The sequence below is a fragment of the Aspergillus bombycis genome, assembly GCF_001792695.1.
Source record: "Aspergillus bombycis strain NRRL26010 chromosome Unknown contig00158, whole genome shotgun sequence".
Classification (NCBI taxonomy): Eukaryota; Fungi; Ascomycota; class Eurotiomycetes; order Eurotiales; family Aspergillaceae; genus Aspergillus; species Aspergillus bombycis.
Window position 1 is genome coordinate 19137 of NW_019170160.1, and position 16773 is coordinate 35909.

Consider the following 16773-nt stretch of genomic DNA (forward strand, 5'->3'; position numbering starts at 1 on the left):
GGACTGATCGATCGGTTCCTGATTGCACATCCCCTCTGTGGATCTTGACAGGCCCCGGGGCTAATCAAGCTAATTTTTCTAATGCTATATAAAACCTCTCTCCCTATATCCACATCTGATGGTTGTGGAAGCGTGCAATGAGCCCTCATTACCCCCTAGTTCAGCATGCTGGCGACACAATGGAGACCGACCTACACACCGCATTTCATGATCACCACCGTGGCCTGGAACCAGAGTTCTATACAGCTGAGAAGTTGGTAAGGGTCTCATCATTCTATACACTGTCAGGGAAACTAATCAATGCTAAAGCGTTATGCTTCTGCCAACCATGTCCATGTAACGAGCAGACGATTCTTTATCGGGCCAATCCCCAAAGGCTGGCTGCAAAACCACCGCAAATCATGGTATAAAACGCGACTTAGGTTCAAGAATTACTCCTCCAAAACCGTTACTTTTCGAGCGGAAACCGATATTGCACAGTACACACAAGAACCTGCGCGAATCGAGTTATCTCCAGAACAGACGAACGATGAGCCCGGGGATACTACAGAGGGTGAACAGGAAGAGGACACCAGCGAGCAGGAGGCTGGTGGTAATAAGGCCCTCAGGACTTTAAGTGAACCACTAGGGGAAACCACTGAAGCGCCCTCTTCCCATACCTCTGCCATACCCGGCCCCTCAATGTTGGTCCCAGAGAGGCACAACCGGACTCCAGCTAGTACAGCGACAGATGCGCAATCTTACATAACAGCAAGAGAGATCGCCACCAGCCCAGATAGCATACAACAGACCTCGGGTGACCACAGCAGTGGGGAGACCATAAAACCACTGAGCAAACCAACATCAAGGACCATGAGTCAGTATGAGGCCAGTCAGTCAAGCCCCATGGCATCGCAAAGTGAGCTTGGATCTACGACCCCGTTGCTAAGATCTAGGTCCCTGCTCAAAGGGAAAGGACGAGTTACTAGTGCACTCTCAACACCGGACCCTGAAACTCAGGAAGTTGAAAGTACCGAAGACCTTGGCGATGAACGGCTTCGTTTCCACAAACGAGCCATTAAATACAACGATAATCTTTTGGATAGACAACAACGACTCCGATCCCGGATTTCAAGAACACATAGCATGGTCTCGGGAACGTTGTCCCGTCGGCGCAAAGTAAAAGCAGGCGAGATTATCAAGGCTGAAAGGATGCTTGTTCGAATCGAGGAGACGGAGCATCAGCTTCCCGAAGACTATGGTGAGAATGACAGTTGGAGGATGGAAACTAGGGTTGCCGATAATTGGAGGGAATTCTTGGTGGTTTTTCGAACGACGTCCGATGAGGATGCGCCGTTTACTCTCCAGATGTATAAAACGCGCGTTATCCCCGAGATACAGAGATACAACACCAAGGCGAAACCTTACCATGAGATCTCGTTAGGTCGCAAGAAGGCAAATTTGAACCTGTACTCTTCTTTGGATAAGACGATTGTGATCTGGGGTCCCTGCAAACATGGCACAAAGATCTACATCATACGACCTAAATCTACGGCGCACGCCGTTGAATGGTACACGTCTCTAGGTTATGCGTTAGGAAGACGCCGGGCATCTTCACTGTCAATCAACGTACCAGACCTTGGGGTGTCGCTTACCTTTGAAAATCCTTTCGAGCAGTTGGAAGCGCGCCTCGAGGCGAATGAGAGAAGTGGAATACTTGCTCGTTCTGCCCCGCAAAATGCAGCAGCAGCAGAGATAATCATTCGTGGTTGCTTTGAATTGTTGGATAAACATCCTGAATGGACCGATGTATTGCATAAGTGGTCTAAAACTGAGAGAATGGGCCTTGCTTGGAAGCGGTACGACCGTTTGGAATGGGTCCACGGCATCAATGAGGAAAGAATGTACGGAACCTTAGCGATGCAAAGGACTCACGAGCTCGAGCTCCGACCGCGACAACACTACCGTACGCATGTACATAATGGTGACAAGAGGGATGAAGAACCAGAGCCAGTGGAGGGCTTTCTGATTCGCCTTACATCGCAAAGAGGTGTGCACCAGCGCATGAACAAAATGTTCTTCAAGCGCCTATACTGCTTCACTCAAGACCATTATTTGTTTTTCTGCAGACCCGCGAAGTCCCTGCCGCCAGCTCCTCCGAGACTTTGTGCGGATGATTCGAATATCCCATCAACGCAAGACATTCTGAATGAAATGCCACTTTCATACGATGTTGATCCGTTTCCAATACAGGGGGGAGAGATAACTTGGCTCTCAAGTGGCAATAAGGAGTACATAAAAAGACATGACGAGGAAGCATTTGCACAGCTTCGCAGGAACCTCCACAATCTGACCAATGCTGATGGCTACATCGATATCTGCCGAGTACAGGAAGTACGTGATGTGCAGCGTAACAGTTGCCCTGCCGACCGAAATATCCGGGAAGGGCCAGATGTTGAGTTCAATCCCGAAGCAAGAGACACTTGGCGAGATGATGGCGCAACCCAGAAGTTCGACGACGATAAAACCTTTGAGATGCTTCTGGATAATGACCTTGTTGTCCGGTTTCAGGCGTACGACGAGGGGACTAAGAATGAATGGATGAAGAGGCTTGATGCCCTTGTGAAATACTGGAAAGCACGGTGTGCAGCTGATGCGGCGGAGCTCAAAATCTTGCGGCAGCGCAACCTAGAGATACTTGATATCGATGAAGAGATGGAGTCTGTGGTAGGACAATTCGCCAAAAAGTGGGAGGTCAGGCGGGCAGAAGCATCACCTTTGTTACACAATATGTGTGCTTTGACTGGCTGTCGGACAATCAAGGTAGGTCCTACATGCGCTTTTTGAGTAATCGATGATACTGATATTGCCCAGATGTCCGGCCAGCTCTTTCGGAAACCACGGCGGCACTCAACTTTCAAACGATGTAATGTCATTCTTACCGACGGAAAATTGTTAATTTTCCGGAGCTCGTTGAGGAAGCGCAATGGTGTTGAAATCCCTCATGTCCATTCTTGCCTTGAAGCAACTATAGATCTAAGCGACTGCTACGTTTACTCGGGACTGTTGACAGAGTCTGATCTGCTCTATACCAACCAAACCTTCGATAGCAATCGCCCAAGCCATCGCACCCTGCCCCGGGCTTATCTTTCTACGGACGCTTATACGAGCAGTGATGAAGACACGGCCATTACCTTCGTGGTTTGGCAGCCTCTGCGCAAGAACCTCTTTCGAGCACGCGAGCAAGGGGAGAAAGGCCAAACAAAGCAGACGTTGAAGCAAGTTTCCAAGCTGGGCGTCCATGGGCGAACTGCGGTGTTTAAAGCACGGAGCCGGGTAGACAAAGATCGCTGGGTCATGAGCATTGCATCCGAGATTGATCGGCTGCAAGAAAGCAAACCGGAAGATGTTCGAGTAATTGCAACACGCGATTAGCTAAGTCAAAAACTTGAGCTCGCTGGATGAGCCACTGTTCTAGTCGATATACCAGGTCTGTTGCTCTTCTACATATTCATACACATGTCTTTATAATAATACAAAAGCTCTATATACAGTACAGCATATACACATAATGGCAAGAAGCAGAAGCCTCTATGATAGAACAGGCCGCTCCAACTTGACCGCTTCCTTTGACACACGATCCCTTACCTCGTGACGATAATTATCCCCTAACCTCCGCTCATCATCACCCTCGACAAGCCCCTGCTCCCAATCCGTCCATTTAAGCATCCTAAACCGCGGATACATCACAGCCATCACCCTTCCCGTGATCAGACTAATACTCACAGGTCCATAAGTATTACTATCAAGCGACCTCTTCGGATCCGCCGCATCACCCTCCAACCAAACATGATTAAACGGCACGATCTGCGAGGGCTTCATACAGGGGTCGCGAGTTGTGATCCGGTCTCCTGGAAGTCCAACCACACGTTTAATAGCAATATGGCCCTGATTAGCTGGCGATCTAGTAAAGAAAAATAATAGTCAATAACCATTGCATCCATAGAAAACCCAGACAGACCCGAGCAGAAACATACCGAAACGTAACAACCATCCCCCTCTCCAACCTCCTCGTCCGCTCCCAGGGCCACCCGGCCCCGCCCCACGGCCACATATTCACAAGCACCATATCGCGCTTCGTATGCATCTGCTCGTAGTCCTCATTGAGGTAGGGCGTCATTGACGGCCCGCTAACCCACATAACCCCCAGGACATGTTCGGAGAAGAAGAGCCCAATCGGGACTATGGGCGCTAATATGCGGAGAACGCGGAAGCCTGTGCGGACAGAAACGGGCTGGGCCGCATAGCGACTTCGGAAATGGGAGAACAGGGAGGATGGTTTGCGAGGTGGTTCCGGGGCAGGTTGAGCGGCGCGCGGTGCGGTAGAGGGTGCGGTAGAAGATAGAGACGGGGTGGGCGAGGGTGATAGTCGGTGTTGTGATCGTAGTTTTGCAGCTTCTAGTGTGAGCACTTGAAATCTGGAGCCCGGGGGCTTCTGGGATGAATTTGGCATGAGGGCGGGTCTCTTTTCCTTTCTTTTTTTTTTGCTATCGCATGTCAGGATTATGGGGTCATGGGCGGCGTTGTGAGGGTTGGTGGGTTGAATATTGTTGGAGGGCTAGTTGCGCTTCTTTAGGTATATCATACCTTATTCCATGGTCGGTTGCTATGGAGCTGTGGTGCAACTACCCGAAGTTGATATAGAATTGATGATGATATCGGGGGAGCTTCTGTTTGCAGTGTTTGTTTCCATCTCTGGCGTGGAATCACATGGCTTTGATTTTTGCAAGCGAGACGAGATCAGCTATGCAATCTATTTATTCTACGTCGGTCTCGTCTCGCTTGAATTAATCTTGGGTTATGTGATTCATTCGCTTCGTATGTCTTTCCAGCCCAACACAAACAGTGTAATGGGTTCTTTCTTCGACCCACCAATGATTCGTATACCCCAGTGGACTTACATCTGGCAATTCAGATTGTCGAATACTATCCGAGTCGGGGAACTCAGTTCATGACTATACTTTGCACTGTATCACGCGTTTCACCCTGAAGCGCTACAAATATTAACAAGCTCTACTATATAGAGGGCCGTATGTATTGTAAATAACATGCTTGCGTGGAGTTCTCTTGGTGGGAGTGAAGGCTAGGTAGGGCTTATGAGGAAGATAGTGAACATATGGGGGTGAGAGCAGAAGCCCTATAAATAGAAATGAATTGCCTAGCAAGTGTTGCTACGAAATGGGAAAGTATAGGTAACTATCAACGAATCTAACCATTTGGCCGTAGTGACACGACAAGACCATGGCTGCGGGAAGTTATCGCGGCAATGTGTACCATAACTTGGGGAAGTTCTGAAGCTAGCATGAATTATTAGTATTAACTATCCAGCTAATCCGGACTTGGCTCAGGCTTACGTGACTTGTCTTGTATCCATCTTCACTGCCTTTCCCCGTTCACCATACTTGAACAGTGATTCAGTTTTTGATCGTATGATTGCGTCCATTGCCATATCTTTACCTCGTTTTATACAATCGGTTCATGTGTGTGCAATTCCCTTGCGCTATATGAGATCTAGCTATATGATTCAAATCACGATCCAGAGGGGTCATACACTGATCTCTTCCTTCAGCTATATGCTGGCCCTTTGGGACATAAAATTCCTTAAACTGGGACTAGAGCACTCAAATTGATGGATTTAATTGGATTATTCAATTGGTGGAATTGGTGGAGCTGATGGGAATTCCTGGAATTTGATGAATTAGTGTATTAGCTCCATCTGGGAAGATCTATTTAAGAGCTCAGCCTGTCGGCTCTTTCTTGTCATCTCTTACTTGGAGACAACCACCAAGAAGACCGAAATTATACTTTGGCTACTCAAGCCCTTTAGGTCACAAATCCAGCCATTCTTTACCCTCTTCCCCAGCCACTTTTATAATCACAACAACTATGGCTATACTGGCCGTCATTTAACTAGTATGTGGGATAATCGAAAATTTAAGCCTGCCAAGCGCCGCGGCGCTTGGAGCTGGCTCTCGCGGTTCTAAAGTTCTTGGAGGCCAGGAGCTCTTCGTCTATGTATAACGATACGGAATATGGTGCAATGGTTCATCATCACCTTCAGCTTTCCCTAGGGCTATGGTAACCCAACTCTTACCACATCTATCATTCAGTCGAATAACTATTACTCGGATTTCCCAAGATATCTTTGGCTTTACGAGAATAAAGAGACCCGAACTTGTACTGTTCATTGCGCAAGTCTTCCACGAAGAGGAATATTGGCAGGAGTTCCCATATTAAGGATATAGTTCTCTTCCTGAGGAACTGCCTTTCCTTAGCTTTGCACAATACTCCACCAGGAGATTCTTTTCCGATACTGTGCCAAACACTATCATCGAACTCCTTACCCGCGGTAAGGAGACAGGGCTGCCCGTTGTCACACTAATAAATAGTTGGGACCTGCAATGCCCAAGCCTCGAAAACCTAGGGGTCAGAGGGGGCCCCCCTGGAGGTCGATCTTTTCGCCATTTTGGCCTGAAATTGTAGCTTCTTCTTTTTCTAAGTCCCTTCCTTGCCCCAAAATTGTCGGTGTATATAAAGCAGTTTCGTTGTTGAATTTCGCAAAGACTATCTATAATCAGAGGCTCAACAGCAAATATATCAACAGCCCAAGGAAATAACAAAGCTGATTGCAAAATTGAAATTTTATAGTAGTTAATAAATCCATATGCTCCCCGTTAGTGATGAAGCACAGATTATTCGCTAAAAGAGACGTATTAGGGTGTATCAAAGAAACTCTCCTTCATGGCAACCCCACGATGTAAGAGAGCCAACCTGCAGCTAAGCCCACTTGCTTAATGCAACACACCCATATCATAAGTGTTAGTCCAGAAGTATATTGCTAACTTTCCTGACACGGATAGTCTCAAGGAACTTGCCCTAATATCTGTCGCGTTGATTAACTAAAAATGCAAAACTCATTCTCCGCATTGAGGCCGCAACTTGTGGCCCCCACGCTATCCTACCTACGCATTTTTTGGTATCTGCATTCCGTTGGCTTATCCTTAGCGGGGTTCGAAACTAGGAGCGGGGTCTATATCATAAGCCAGGAAGACGAGGTGGCGAAGCAACCCGGGGATGAGACTAGTCACTAGTAGTATAGTATGTACTGTTCTATAACGGACCCTGTGAAGGATCCACTGAGGCAGTGAGGCGCAGTGAAAAATGAAACCCTGTGTGATCCTTAATTAAATCGTCGATTGTTGGTGGGCTCGCTAATGCAAGTTGGGTGTCACGGAGGACCATTTGCCCATTTTGGAGACGTTCGAATGTGAAGATCTTAGGAACAACTCGCACGGTCTAGTTAGTGTCTGTTGCTAGTAGACTAGGTTTCATTTGGTCTTTTTGCCCAGTTGGGATCCTCTAGGGAGGTCTCTTGGTCAAGATATCCATCTATTATCTACGTTCTACCGATAAAAAGGGTCGGAGTTGGAGGTATGGAAACAAGACTAAAACGAAAGATTTGAACCATGGTTTTTTTGGGGGTAGAACAGTATAAGCGGGAATGACCTAATCTAGGAGCTTATAATTTTGCGAACGCTTTCAGCTCTCTCTCCAAATGTACATACGTATCCAGTACTACCTACAATATCATGGATATATGGAGCCTGTCATGGGATACAAAGATTGCCATGGCAGTACGCTGATTGGTCGAAGATCGATTAAGCTGTTGAAGTGGATCTTAATTGTTCGGATGGAAAAGATCCCCTCATGTCGCAGAGGAATTCCTAATAATATGCACTAAGTAAGTTGTTTGTGCATGGATCAGCAGGCATTGACCTTGCAATCTTGAATCATATACTACTCCTAGTACAGTACTGCGTAGACAACCCACATCGCCACACTGCTTTAAAAATAGCATTAGGGACCTGGCACTAGACTGAATGGGTACAGGCTATGCATACCTAGCTTAGTCAGGCCCCCTCTTTCCCCAAACCGGGAAAGGCGGCGAAACACCTGTGGGTGACATCGATTTAATCGCAAGCATCAGCACGTTCGCATCCATGGTTACAAGCGTCTTATTAAACTGGCCCTGAGCTGGAGCTGGTCTCCCCATGTCTTTAGAAACCCGATAATGAGCCCAATCGTTCAGTTGGTCCTCCATGTGAAAAAAGCCCGCGCTGCCATCAACAGCATCAACAGGGGGAGGAAATCAAACACCAAGAGAAATAACCCGTCTAGACACAATCCCTTTGCTTCGTCGGTCTCTTCGACATCGGAGTACGTGCTCGAAGATATTCCGTTACAAAAACTACCCGTACTTTCTTGCTAACACTCCTCTAGTGTCAGTAAACTCAATCCGGTCGCGACCTCTTCCCTGTGGGACATCCTCCCTGTTGAGATTCAAGTAAAGATCTTCGCTCATTGCGGCATCACGGACCTATTACCGTTGAAACTCGTCTGCAAAGCCTTCCATGAGCTACTTACCACACATGAGCATGCGATCACTCGGCAATATCTCCGCCAGCGCCGTCATGGGTCCCTTCCTTCTCCGATAGATAGTGAGAGGACATATACACGCCACCCAGAGGATGATGTAGTGCTACTGTCAGACCTTTTCCCGCCCGCAAAGAGCGCCAAGGGTGGCCATATATATACTTTCAGATATGTTTACAGTCTACGACGGCGGCAGAAACTATGCTCCAAGTTATGCTATTACATCGCAGACCGCGTCATGGATCGGTTCGTTGCAAGTGAGCCGGCATTCATGAAGTCTATGTTCCCCTCCAGAAACGAGCGCAATGATTTTGTGAAACGAGGGACCGCAAGTATATCGTTCTATCTTACGCCACTGATGTAGGTTACCCTCAAATAGCACTCTTAACGTGCTCTCTAATGACCCTTGCCAGGTATTATACTCTATACTTCCTCGAGTCCTATACTCTCGCTAGGCGGGAACACACCAACATTCTTCTGCACGATTTCGAAGCTGGACGACTACCCGTCCCCATTCCCCCGGACGTCCGCAAGTCTATGTACCGAAGTTTGCAAGTCAAGATACTGCGGTCTCCCCCTTTCACAAACACCGCCACTCTTATCGCAACACATCATTGCATGCAACTCCTTGTTTCATATCTTCAGTATACAGTTCCTCCAGATGAACCTGGTCCATCAGATGATAGTTGGATTAGCTCATTACTTACGGTCTCGCCGTTTATCCGTCTCGTGGAGTATTTTTCTGCTGAGATCGGTGACGGCGGGAACCAACGAATGCAGCGGAAAGATTTCATGAAAAACTTCCACAATGATATTACGTCGAACGAAAAGGACGATATCAATTCATTGGTTTTCGAAAGTGCGCCAAATAGTCATATGCATAGCTCGGTACAGGACGTTTGGTTTGAGGTTGCTCGTCAGGAGCTGGCGTCGAGAAGAGCCATGCAGCACCGTGCAGAGCATATCTTGATCCGGGACAATTTACCAGTACTACTTGGATGTCAGGATTGTCGGGATTCAATGGGATACCGTGCATGACTCGCTCGATCGGCAATATAGCAAACATTATATTAGCCGGGGTATGGCGTTCTCAGGGGTTATTGGTCAGTGCACTTCGGGAAATATACATATTGGTTAGTTTGGTGTAGATATTTATTGTTCTTATAACTACTACTTGCCAAAATTTTGATATGATCTTTGGAATTTGTATAACTGAATAAATTTCCAACAAATTTGTGACCCAGGTATAATAATCTCTTTATTTCTTCTTCATTACACTCTATTATATACGCCACAGAAACCTCAAAGAAATGTCGCGGTTCACCGATAAATATCAGAAGAGAGGTTTCTCTAAATACACAGTGCTGTCCTTATATTCACTGTTAAAAAAGTTATCTCTTTATCTTTAGTCTCTTCAGAAGTATGCACCCCACTCGGTGTATCTATAGAGGTGAGAGGGACGAGGGATTTGAACACTTTGGGGCATTTCCAGCAAAGACTTTGTGGTCGAGGCGCAATCTTTGCTTGGCTATTCTATTATCTAAATAAGAAAAACTTGAAAGAAAACCTATTCCACATCCCGGTGGTTTGTGCGACAGAAAAATTCTTAACAAACCTAACAGTATAAAAAGTTGGTGCTGATATTGCAATTATTTAAATTTTGAAAATTAGAATTTATAGCAAAGATTTACTGGTGTTTGTCTTTGTCAATAATACTATTGCAGTTATTCGGCGCTGTATATTCTTTAGGTTGGTCGATATAGTAATATAGACCGATGTATATATTTAGCCTTTGTTTTATTGCCCGGAGTTCTTTGCTTTTCTTTATTTTAATCTGATAACTGGACTAAATAGAACTCTGACTAGGTACTGTAGATAGACTGCTTATATTGACTCTGTCAGTACCTACAATAGAAAAAGATCGGGATTATTGCTGAGCAGGGTGTATCCCTTTACTGACAATTGCTGTGACTTGTAAAAGTTTTTATAAATCTTTGCGGGTATCTACAATAATATCTTTTAGACTCTTTCGATCTTCAGTGCTCATATATTTCTATGTAAGAACGAAATTGCTCTTATCGATGGCAGCCACACCCCGAATAATATAACGCTCGGGGGCTTTTCCCCTGAGGAAGCCTTAAGATTTTGCCATATCAAACGCTCTTGCAGTTAATAACTTTCCAGGTATACTATCGATGATTGTACTTGTCCCCATCCACACACAAAAGGGAACTGTTGCCGGGCTCCATATATGCTTGCTATCTAAAATTGAGAGAATATTCTCAATAAGTAGTATATGCGCAATTTCATAATTCCTGAATACTCAGAATGGTATGGGTTGAATGAGAAAAAGTCAACCAAATTTGGACTTGGACAGATTGTTTGTCTTGATTCAATTGTATAGGTGTTGAGAGTAAAAATCCTGGATCGATAAAATTTAACCAGCGAGGAGTAAATCCGGCTAGTCTCTTCTCAACGGAGGAGAGTGTCGGTAGGTTCAATGATATAACAGATATCTGAATACGATGTGTGGGGATATATAACACTTGACCCTTGTTGTGTATTGTTAAGATAGATTTGAATAGATTTTGGATAGAAGATATTTCTTTCAGTGTCCCCAGTATTTCCAGAAGAGAAGAATATTGTTGCTGAAATATATGATTCTTGATTGTCGAGACCGCAAGAAATATATAGCAGTATAGTAGTATATTATAGCGATAGTAAAACTGAGAGACTTCTTTGGAAGTATTATATTGAGTATCTCTCAAAGAAAAGAACCTAAGTGGTGCTATTTCTGAGTATACGTTTTCTGTGTCAGACTCTTGTTTCTCTCTCTGCTGTTCTTGAACAGTTTCCTGTTCTAAGAATAGTGGATTATTATAGACAAGATTAGTATTTGTTGCTACAGCCATCGATAATTCTGATAACGGAGGGGTCCGAGGGAGGCGATCTGATTTGGGCAGTGGACTCCTTGGAATCCTAGCTTTTAATCAGTATTCTGGATAGTGTATAGGCAGAAATAACTTACTCTAGTATCAGGAGTACTGGTTAAGGATGGGGCTGTCTATGACTTTCTGGATCATGAAATCGACAAAGGCTTGGAGCGAAAACCAGGACGTGATACGATGACTGGGTAGTAGATTAAACAGAAAATGTGTAAATAAAAATACGGTGACATCACTGGCTGAGTATAAGGAGAGTGAGGCAGTGGCAAGGAAAATCTAAATTTCTTGTTATATGTAGTAAAAGATTAATCAAGGTTAGGTGATAGATGTAGAGAAAATATATTAAAAATAAAATCCTGGAAAGTTTGTATGTATGTACCTCCATACTAGTATGTGACATGTCTGCTGAAGATTCGGGACTTGACCAATTTCGTGACTTCTAACCTTACCACCACGAAATCTGAATGGTCTGAAAGCCTGCTTCTGCCTTTTGCTGCTGGGCCGGCCTCTTTTATAGGACCTGGTATGTACACGTAGCAAGTTCTTCCAGTCGTTAAAAGAAAGCGGATAAAAAGATTACTGTCTCAGTGTCTCAACTATATATATTTATTTTTTCTCCCCAGTGCTTCTAAAGAAGGCCCATTATGAACCCCTAACTCATTCTTATTACAAGACAATCATAGCTGGTCTAAACATGTCGTCGAGAATTAATTTATCAGGAACACCACGATCGGTGAAAAGGAATCAAGTATCTCTACCTGACACTTGCTTTATCGCTTATCCGATGGCTAACTATGCTCTTTCTTTAGGCAGGTCTTGCATTAAGAACCACGTCTACTACTACAGGTTATCCGACTGTAGTATCTATAAGCATAAGTTTCGCCGAGCTAGTTGACCCTAATTGTCGACACTGTAATCGGAAGCCACTGGACGCTTGCTTAAGAATGATGAGGATATAATTCCATGTATACCAGTTCCAAACCAAGTCTCTGGCGAGAGTATAGGCGAAGAAGATACACCTGTTCCATCGAGGAGAAGAGGAAAAGCCCAAAAACCCCATTGTGATGCTACTGGGTATGCACAGAACGACCAACCAACGGCGCTGATGGTATGCTCTCCCTGTGCTGGCTGTAATTGCTGGAGTTTACCTGCGATAAGTTGGAGAAGATTATCTAAGAAGCATGACGATATATTATAGGTAAATGTCGTACCCGGAAATATAAGACTCTCCCAAACATGAGGTATATTAGGTTCTATATACTTTGACGAATTATTGAGTATATGAATCGCTAACAAATTTCAGGCCTATGTTCAGAACGAAAAATTTTTTTTAGAAAAGTAATACGAAGAGGTCGCGGCCATGAGAGAACCGAGATCTTGTCTTATTCAACTATCCTATGGAAATTGGTATATTAATAGAGAGGAGTATCGAGTAATACAATCACCACTCCGTAGTTATGTATCTGCTATTGAACTGCTGCATATTATAGAAGTATATATACAGTGATAATAAACTTAGTAAAAGGTCAGAGCAAAGATTAGAACACTACTAATATGTTGACTTAGGCCTAGCGCTGTTATTCTTAGCAATTTCCCACAGTCATTGTTGATTGATCCAAGCAACACAGTCAATCCAATCAAGAATTCAACCTCCCTAACCGTTCAATATAATATAATAACTGAATAATAAAGCAAATAGAAAAGATATAAATAAAGATATAGTGACATCGCTGGCTGAGTATAATGATCGATGATGCACTTGTGTTTTGTATTGTCCAGACTGGACGAAGAGCTACTCAACTCTAACCAATATAGTAGAGTATACGTAATTTACCTGTCCATAAAAATCTCTGTGTACCAGGGAAGCTCCGGGGGTCTCATCTTTATTATTATAATCCTCTCGTAGTACATACCTTCTGCGAATAGCTGCCTAAACCGAGCAGTCTATGCAGATGGAACCCTAGCATACACGTTTTATCCATCATTGAATACCAACGTCGTTGGAAATTTTGGCTCTCCTCCAAGGAATTACCCTCCAGCACATTGACTAGAGAATTCATTTTGGAAACATTTCGAATCCCCTTGGTTTGGAGCCAGATGTGGAAGCTTCCCTAGGCATCATGACCGCTGATCAGGTGAAGTTGAAGTGAAAAAAGACTTGGTCACTATCCCTCAAACATAGTCAAAGCAACTGGGATTGTAAATCTGAAGGAACGGCATGCTACTTCACACATTTATTCTCGTGAGATGCCTTTGCTGTTATCTTTGTTAGTTCCAAGTATTTCATGCTGTTCATCGACCTTCTTTCCTGAAGGCTTGCTGGCCCTGGTCGACACCTAGAGAGAAGATTTTGATAATACTGTCTCAGAAGAGCGTCGAGAGAGTTTCGGATATCATTAAACGCATCTCTCTGCATTTTCTGCCCATTGACGAATTTTCGGGTCGTCGGAAAATAAATACTGCTGGAAGGATATTCGCCCACCAACTGCCTCGCTTGCAGCTTGGTCCTCTGTGAAGTCTTGCCACAAAGGCAGTGCGACATTGAGGTGATTCCCCGACCAGAGTCTGCTTACACTCTTGGGTAGATACTCATCCAGGTGCGATGACATTGTCTGAAAAACCAGCGCTATCCCCAGTTCGATGAGATTCAGCAATAGCTGTGTCTTGACAGATGCTGGCTTTTCAGTGGTGCCTAGTATGACGAATATCGAACCCATGTTGTCAGCTGAGTCCCAGGCATGATAATGCAGCGATGGGCTGCGCTTCCAGCAGTAGATATCATATTGTGTTCGAATTCGTTCGCAGAGGTCTGTTGCCTGCCCAATGTATAACCAGAAACTATTGTGGGTTGCTCCTTCTTCGCAGGGTATGGATGTAATTTAGGAATGGGTAGACTATTTCTCTTTGGTAACAATATGCCAGAAAGGAGGAAGGGGTGGGTTATATATACCATGAGCATAAATTCACCGTTTTCACAGATGCCCCAATGTCTTCTTTGTCCAACAGGAGAAGTGACAGCAACAGCCTTAACATTCACTTTTCAGGTTATGACTGTCAAAATTCACTTGTCTATGATAATGATAAAGTCCGGCTCCATGAACTGTTAAACACCGATGTGGAGCGCGATTCCCGCCGTGGTATGCTGCGTAAATATATACCACCGTTGCTGAGTTCTAATCAGTTCCTTTCTCCCAAGTTTCATTGTATGGAATCTCATATAAAGGGATCTAGCCTCTTCTCTTCTTTAGTTTAGTATTTTCAGAATTGTCCGGCTTTTAATACTTAGTATATATATGGCAGGATTTATGAACATCACCCCTGGATCCAGTCACTTTGCCTTCATATAGCAATACCGCCTCGAGAGTCTGAAGCTTGTGCCAATGTGATTATCAAACTCCACCGCGAAGATCGTAACGCCATGGAATGACTAGTACTGAACGCGGATTCAGGAGAAGTTCTATGGCAGTCACAGTCGAAACACCGTCACTTAACTAGATGTCGTGAATGCCTTTCTGAATGAAGTAGAGAGTCCAGGAACTCCCGGCAACGATTACGCGGTAAGACGGGCAAAGCGTGAAAAACCATGCTGGTAATGATAGTGCAGGGAGACCTTTGAATCACCACAGTATTTCTGTTAGGTTCTTAGTCGATTTGATATACGTGGAACTGAGAGACAGTATTATCTAGGAATAGAGTAAGACTTTTCACAATTCTGGATTAAGGCTTGCTTCCGGTTTAAGACGTTTATCATTCCATGAAACATACAGGTCTGAACTTTAGAGCCTCGCAGTTATAAGCTTGACAATAAGATCATTAGTTAGCAAGGTAAGCTAAATAAGAGAAGGTGATAAATGATACCGCAGAATCATATACGCCTTGATACAGGAGTTTCTCAGCGTTGGATAGAACAACCATCGTAAGACATATGAACCCTAGCCTAAATGTTGATCAAATACAGAAAAGATATTCGAACTCCAAACAACCTAATTCCTCTTCTCATTCAAAACAAAATCAAATGCCTCGTCTAAGATCTTTAGACCCTCTTCAATCTCCTCGGCGGTAACAGTAACAGGCGGAGCCAAACGAAACACGCCCCCCATGCCTGGAAGATTGACAATATTGCAGGAGAGACCACCCGCCATGGCCCGATCAGAAACTGCCCGCCCGAGGCCTGGTCCAGGGGCCTTGGTCTCCGCATCAGAGATAATCTCGATACCCTGCAAGAGACCCCGGCCACGGACATCACCGATACACCAATATTTCTCCTGCAGCTTAAGAAGACCGCCACGCAACTGTGCACCACGCTCCACCGCTCGCTGACAGATGTTATCCCTCTCGACGATCTCGAGGACCTTACTGCCCACTGCAGCGGTAAGTGGATCATTAAGATGGGTAGTGAGCCATAGGAAGCCAGCTTCCGTGCACCCGCGTTCGATTTCAGCGGTAGTACTGACAGATGCAAGGGGCAGCCCACATCCAAGCGTTTTCGACAATGCAAGGATATCGGGTACAATTCCGTCTTGCTCAAAAGCGAACATCTGACCAGTTCGACCAACACCGGTTTGGGCCTCATCCATAATGATCAGCATACCGCGCTTCTTGCACTCCAAGCTCATGCGTTGCAGATATCCTTGGGGAAGCTCGAGGATACCGCCTGTGGAGAGAATAGGCTCCATGATAAACGCAGCCAGGGAGCCAACACTCTGACGGTCAATCATCGACCAGCCGAAATCCATCTCTGCCTCCCAGTCGTACGATCCATCGGGCTTCCGGAACGGCGAGCGATAAGCATACGGAGCAGGAAAGGCAAGCTGGCCCGGCATGCAGGGGCCTCCGCTTTTACGACCGGCTGAGTAGGTCGCGGAGCCCGACCCCTGAGTTAATCCGTGATAGCTCGCGGCGAAAGCAACGATTTCAAATTTGCCAGTATAGCATTTGGCAATCCTGATGGCTGCCTCTGTGACCTCGGAACCGGTGTTTAGAAAGAAGGACTTTTCTAGAGGCGCGGGCAGGAAGCGGGCTAGGCGTTCAGCGAGTTCGACAACGGGGTAGGTGATCATGTTGCTCAAGAGATGATCGAGCTCTGCGACGTACTTTTGGACCACCTCGACGATCTCCGGGTGAGAATGTCCCAGGAGAGAGCTCATTTGGCCGGAGGTGAAGTCGAGGATCTGTCTGTCATCGATATCGTATAGTCTGGTGCCTTTGGCCTTTTTTATAATGACCGGGGAGTAGGGGACACCCGTTCTCATTAGATATTTGTCCGCCATGGAAAAGAATACGGTTGCATCTGTGGAGGCCATGGTGTATATGCTGGTTTATTCTGACTTAAGAGTTAGACAGAAGGAGAATGTAT

At 45.3% G+C, this 16773-nt stretch overlaps 5 protein-coding genes across 5 annotated transcripts; 2 read left to right on the forward strand and 3 right to left on the reverse strand.

The window, feature by feature from the left end:
* Nucleotides 1–137: 137 nt before the first annotated feature.
* On the forward strand, nt 138–3414 carry ABOM_011812 (sporulation-specific 71 family protein; the record flags this gene model as incomplete). The annotated part of the gene is made up of 3 exons (XM_022538940.1): nt 138–257; nt 310–2802; nt 2854–3414. The coding sequence occupies 3 exons, from the start codon at nt 138–140 to the stop codon at nt 3412–3414; spliced, it is 3174 nt and encodes a 1057-aa protein (XP_022383853.1).
* Nucleotides 3415–3570: 156 nt separating this feature from the next.
* On the reverse strand, nt 3571–4492 carry ABOM_011813 (putative mitochondrial inner membrane protease subunit Imp2; the record flags this gene model as incomplete). Its single annotated transcript, XM_022538941.1, has 2 exons — nt 3571–3943; nt 4017–4492. 2 exons carry the CDS (start codon nt 4490–4492, stop codon nt 3571–3573), a joined length of 849 nt encoding a protein of 282 aa, XP_022383854.1.
* A 3618-nt stretch (nt 4493–8110) lies between these two features.
* ABOM_011814 (F-box domain protein) lies at nt 8111–9510 on the forward strand (the record flags this gene model as incomplete). Its single annotated transcript, XM_022538942.1, has 3 exons — nt 8111–8256; nt 8320–8832; nt 8886–9510. 3 exons carry the CDS (start codon nt 8111–8113, stop codon nt 9508–9510), a joined length of 1284 nt encoding a protein of 427 aa, XP_022383851.1.
* A 4303-nt stretch (nt 9511–13813) lies between these two features.
* Nucleotides 13814–14134, reverse strand: ABOM_011815 (uncharacterized protein; the record flags this gene model as incomplete). The annotated part of the gene is made up of 1 exon (XM_022538943.1): nt 13814–14134. The coding sequence occupies one exon, from the start codon at nt 14132–14134 to the stop codon at nt 13814–13816; it is 321 nt and encodes a 106-aa protein (XP_022383852.1).
* Nucleotides 14135–15400: 1266 nt separating this feature from the next.
* On the reverse strand, nt 15401–16720 carry ABOM_011816 (aspartate aminotransferase family protein; the record flags this gene model as incomplete). The annotated part of the gene is made up of 1 exon (XM_022538944.1): nt 15401–16720. One exon carries the CDS (start codon nt 16718–16720, stop codon nt 15401–15403), a length of 1320 nt encoding a protein of 439 aa, XP_022383849.1.
* Between the last annotated feature and the right edge of the window lie 53 nt (nt 16721–16773).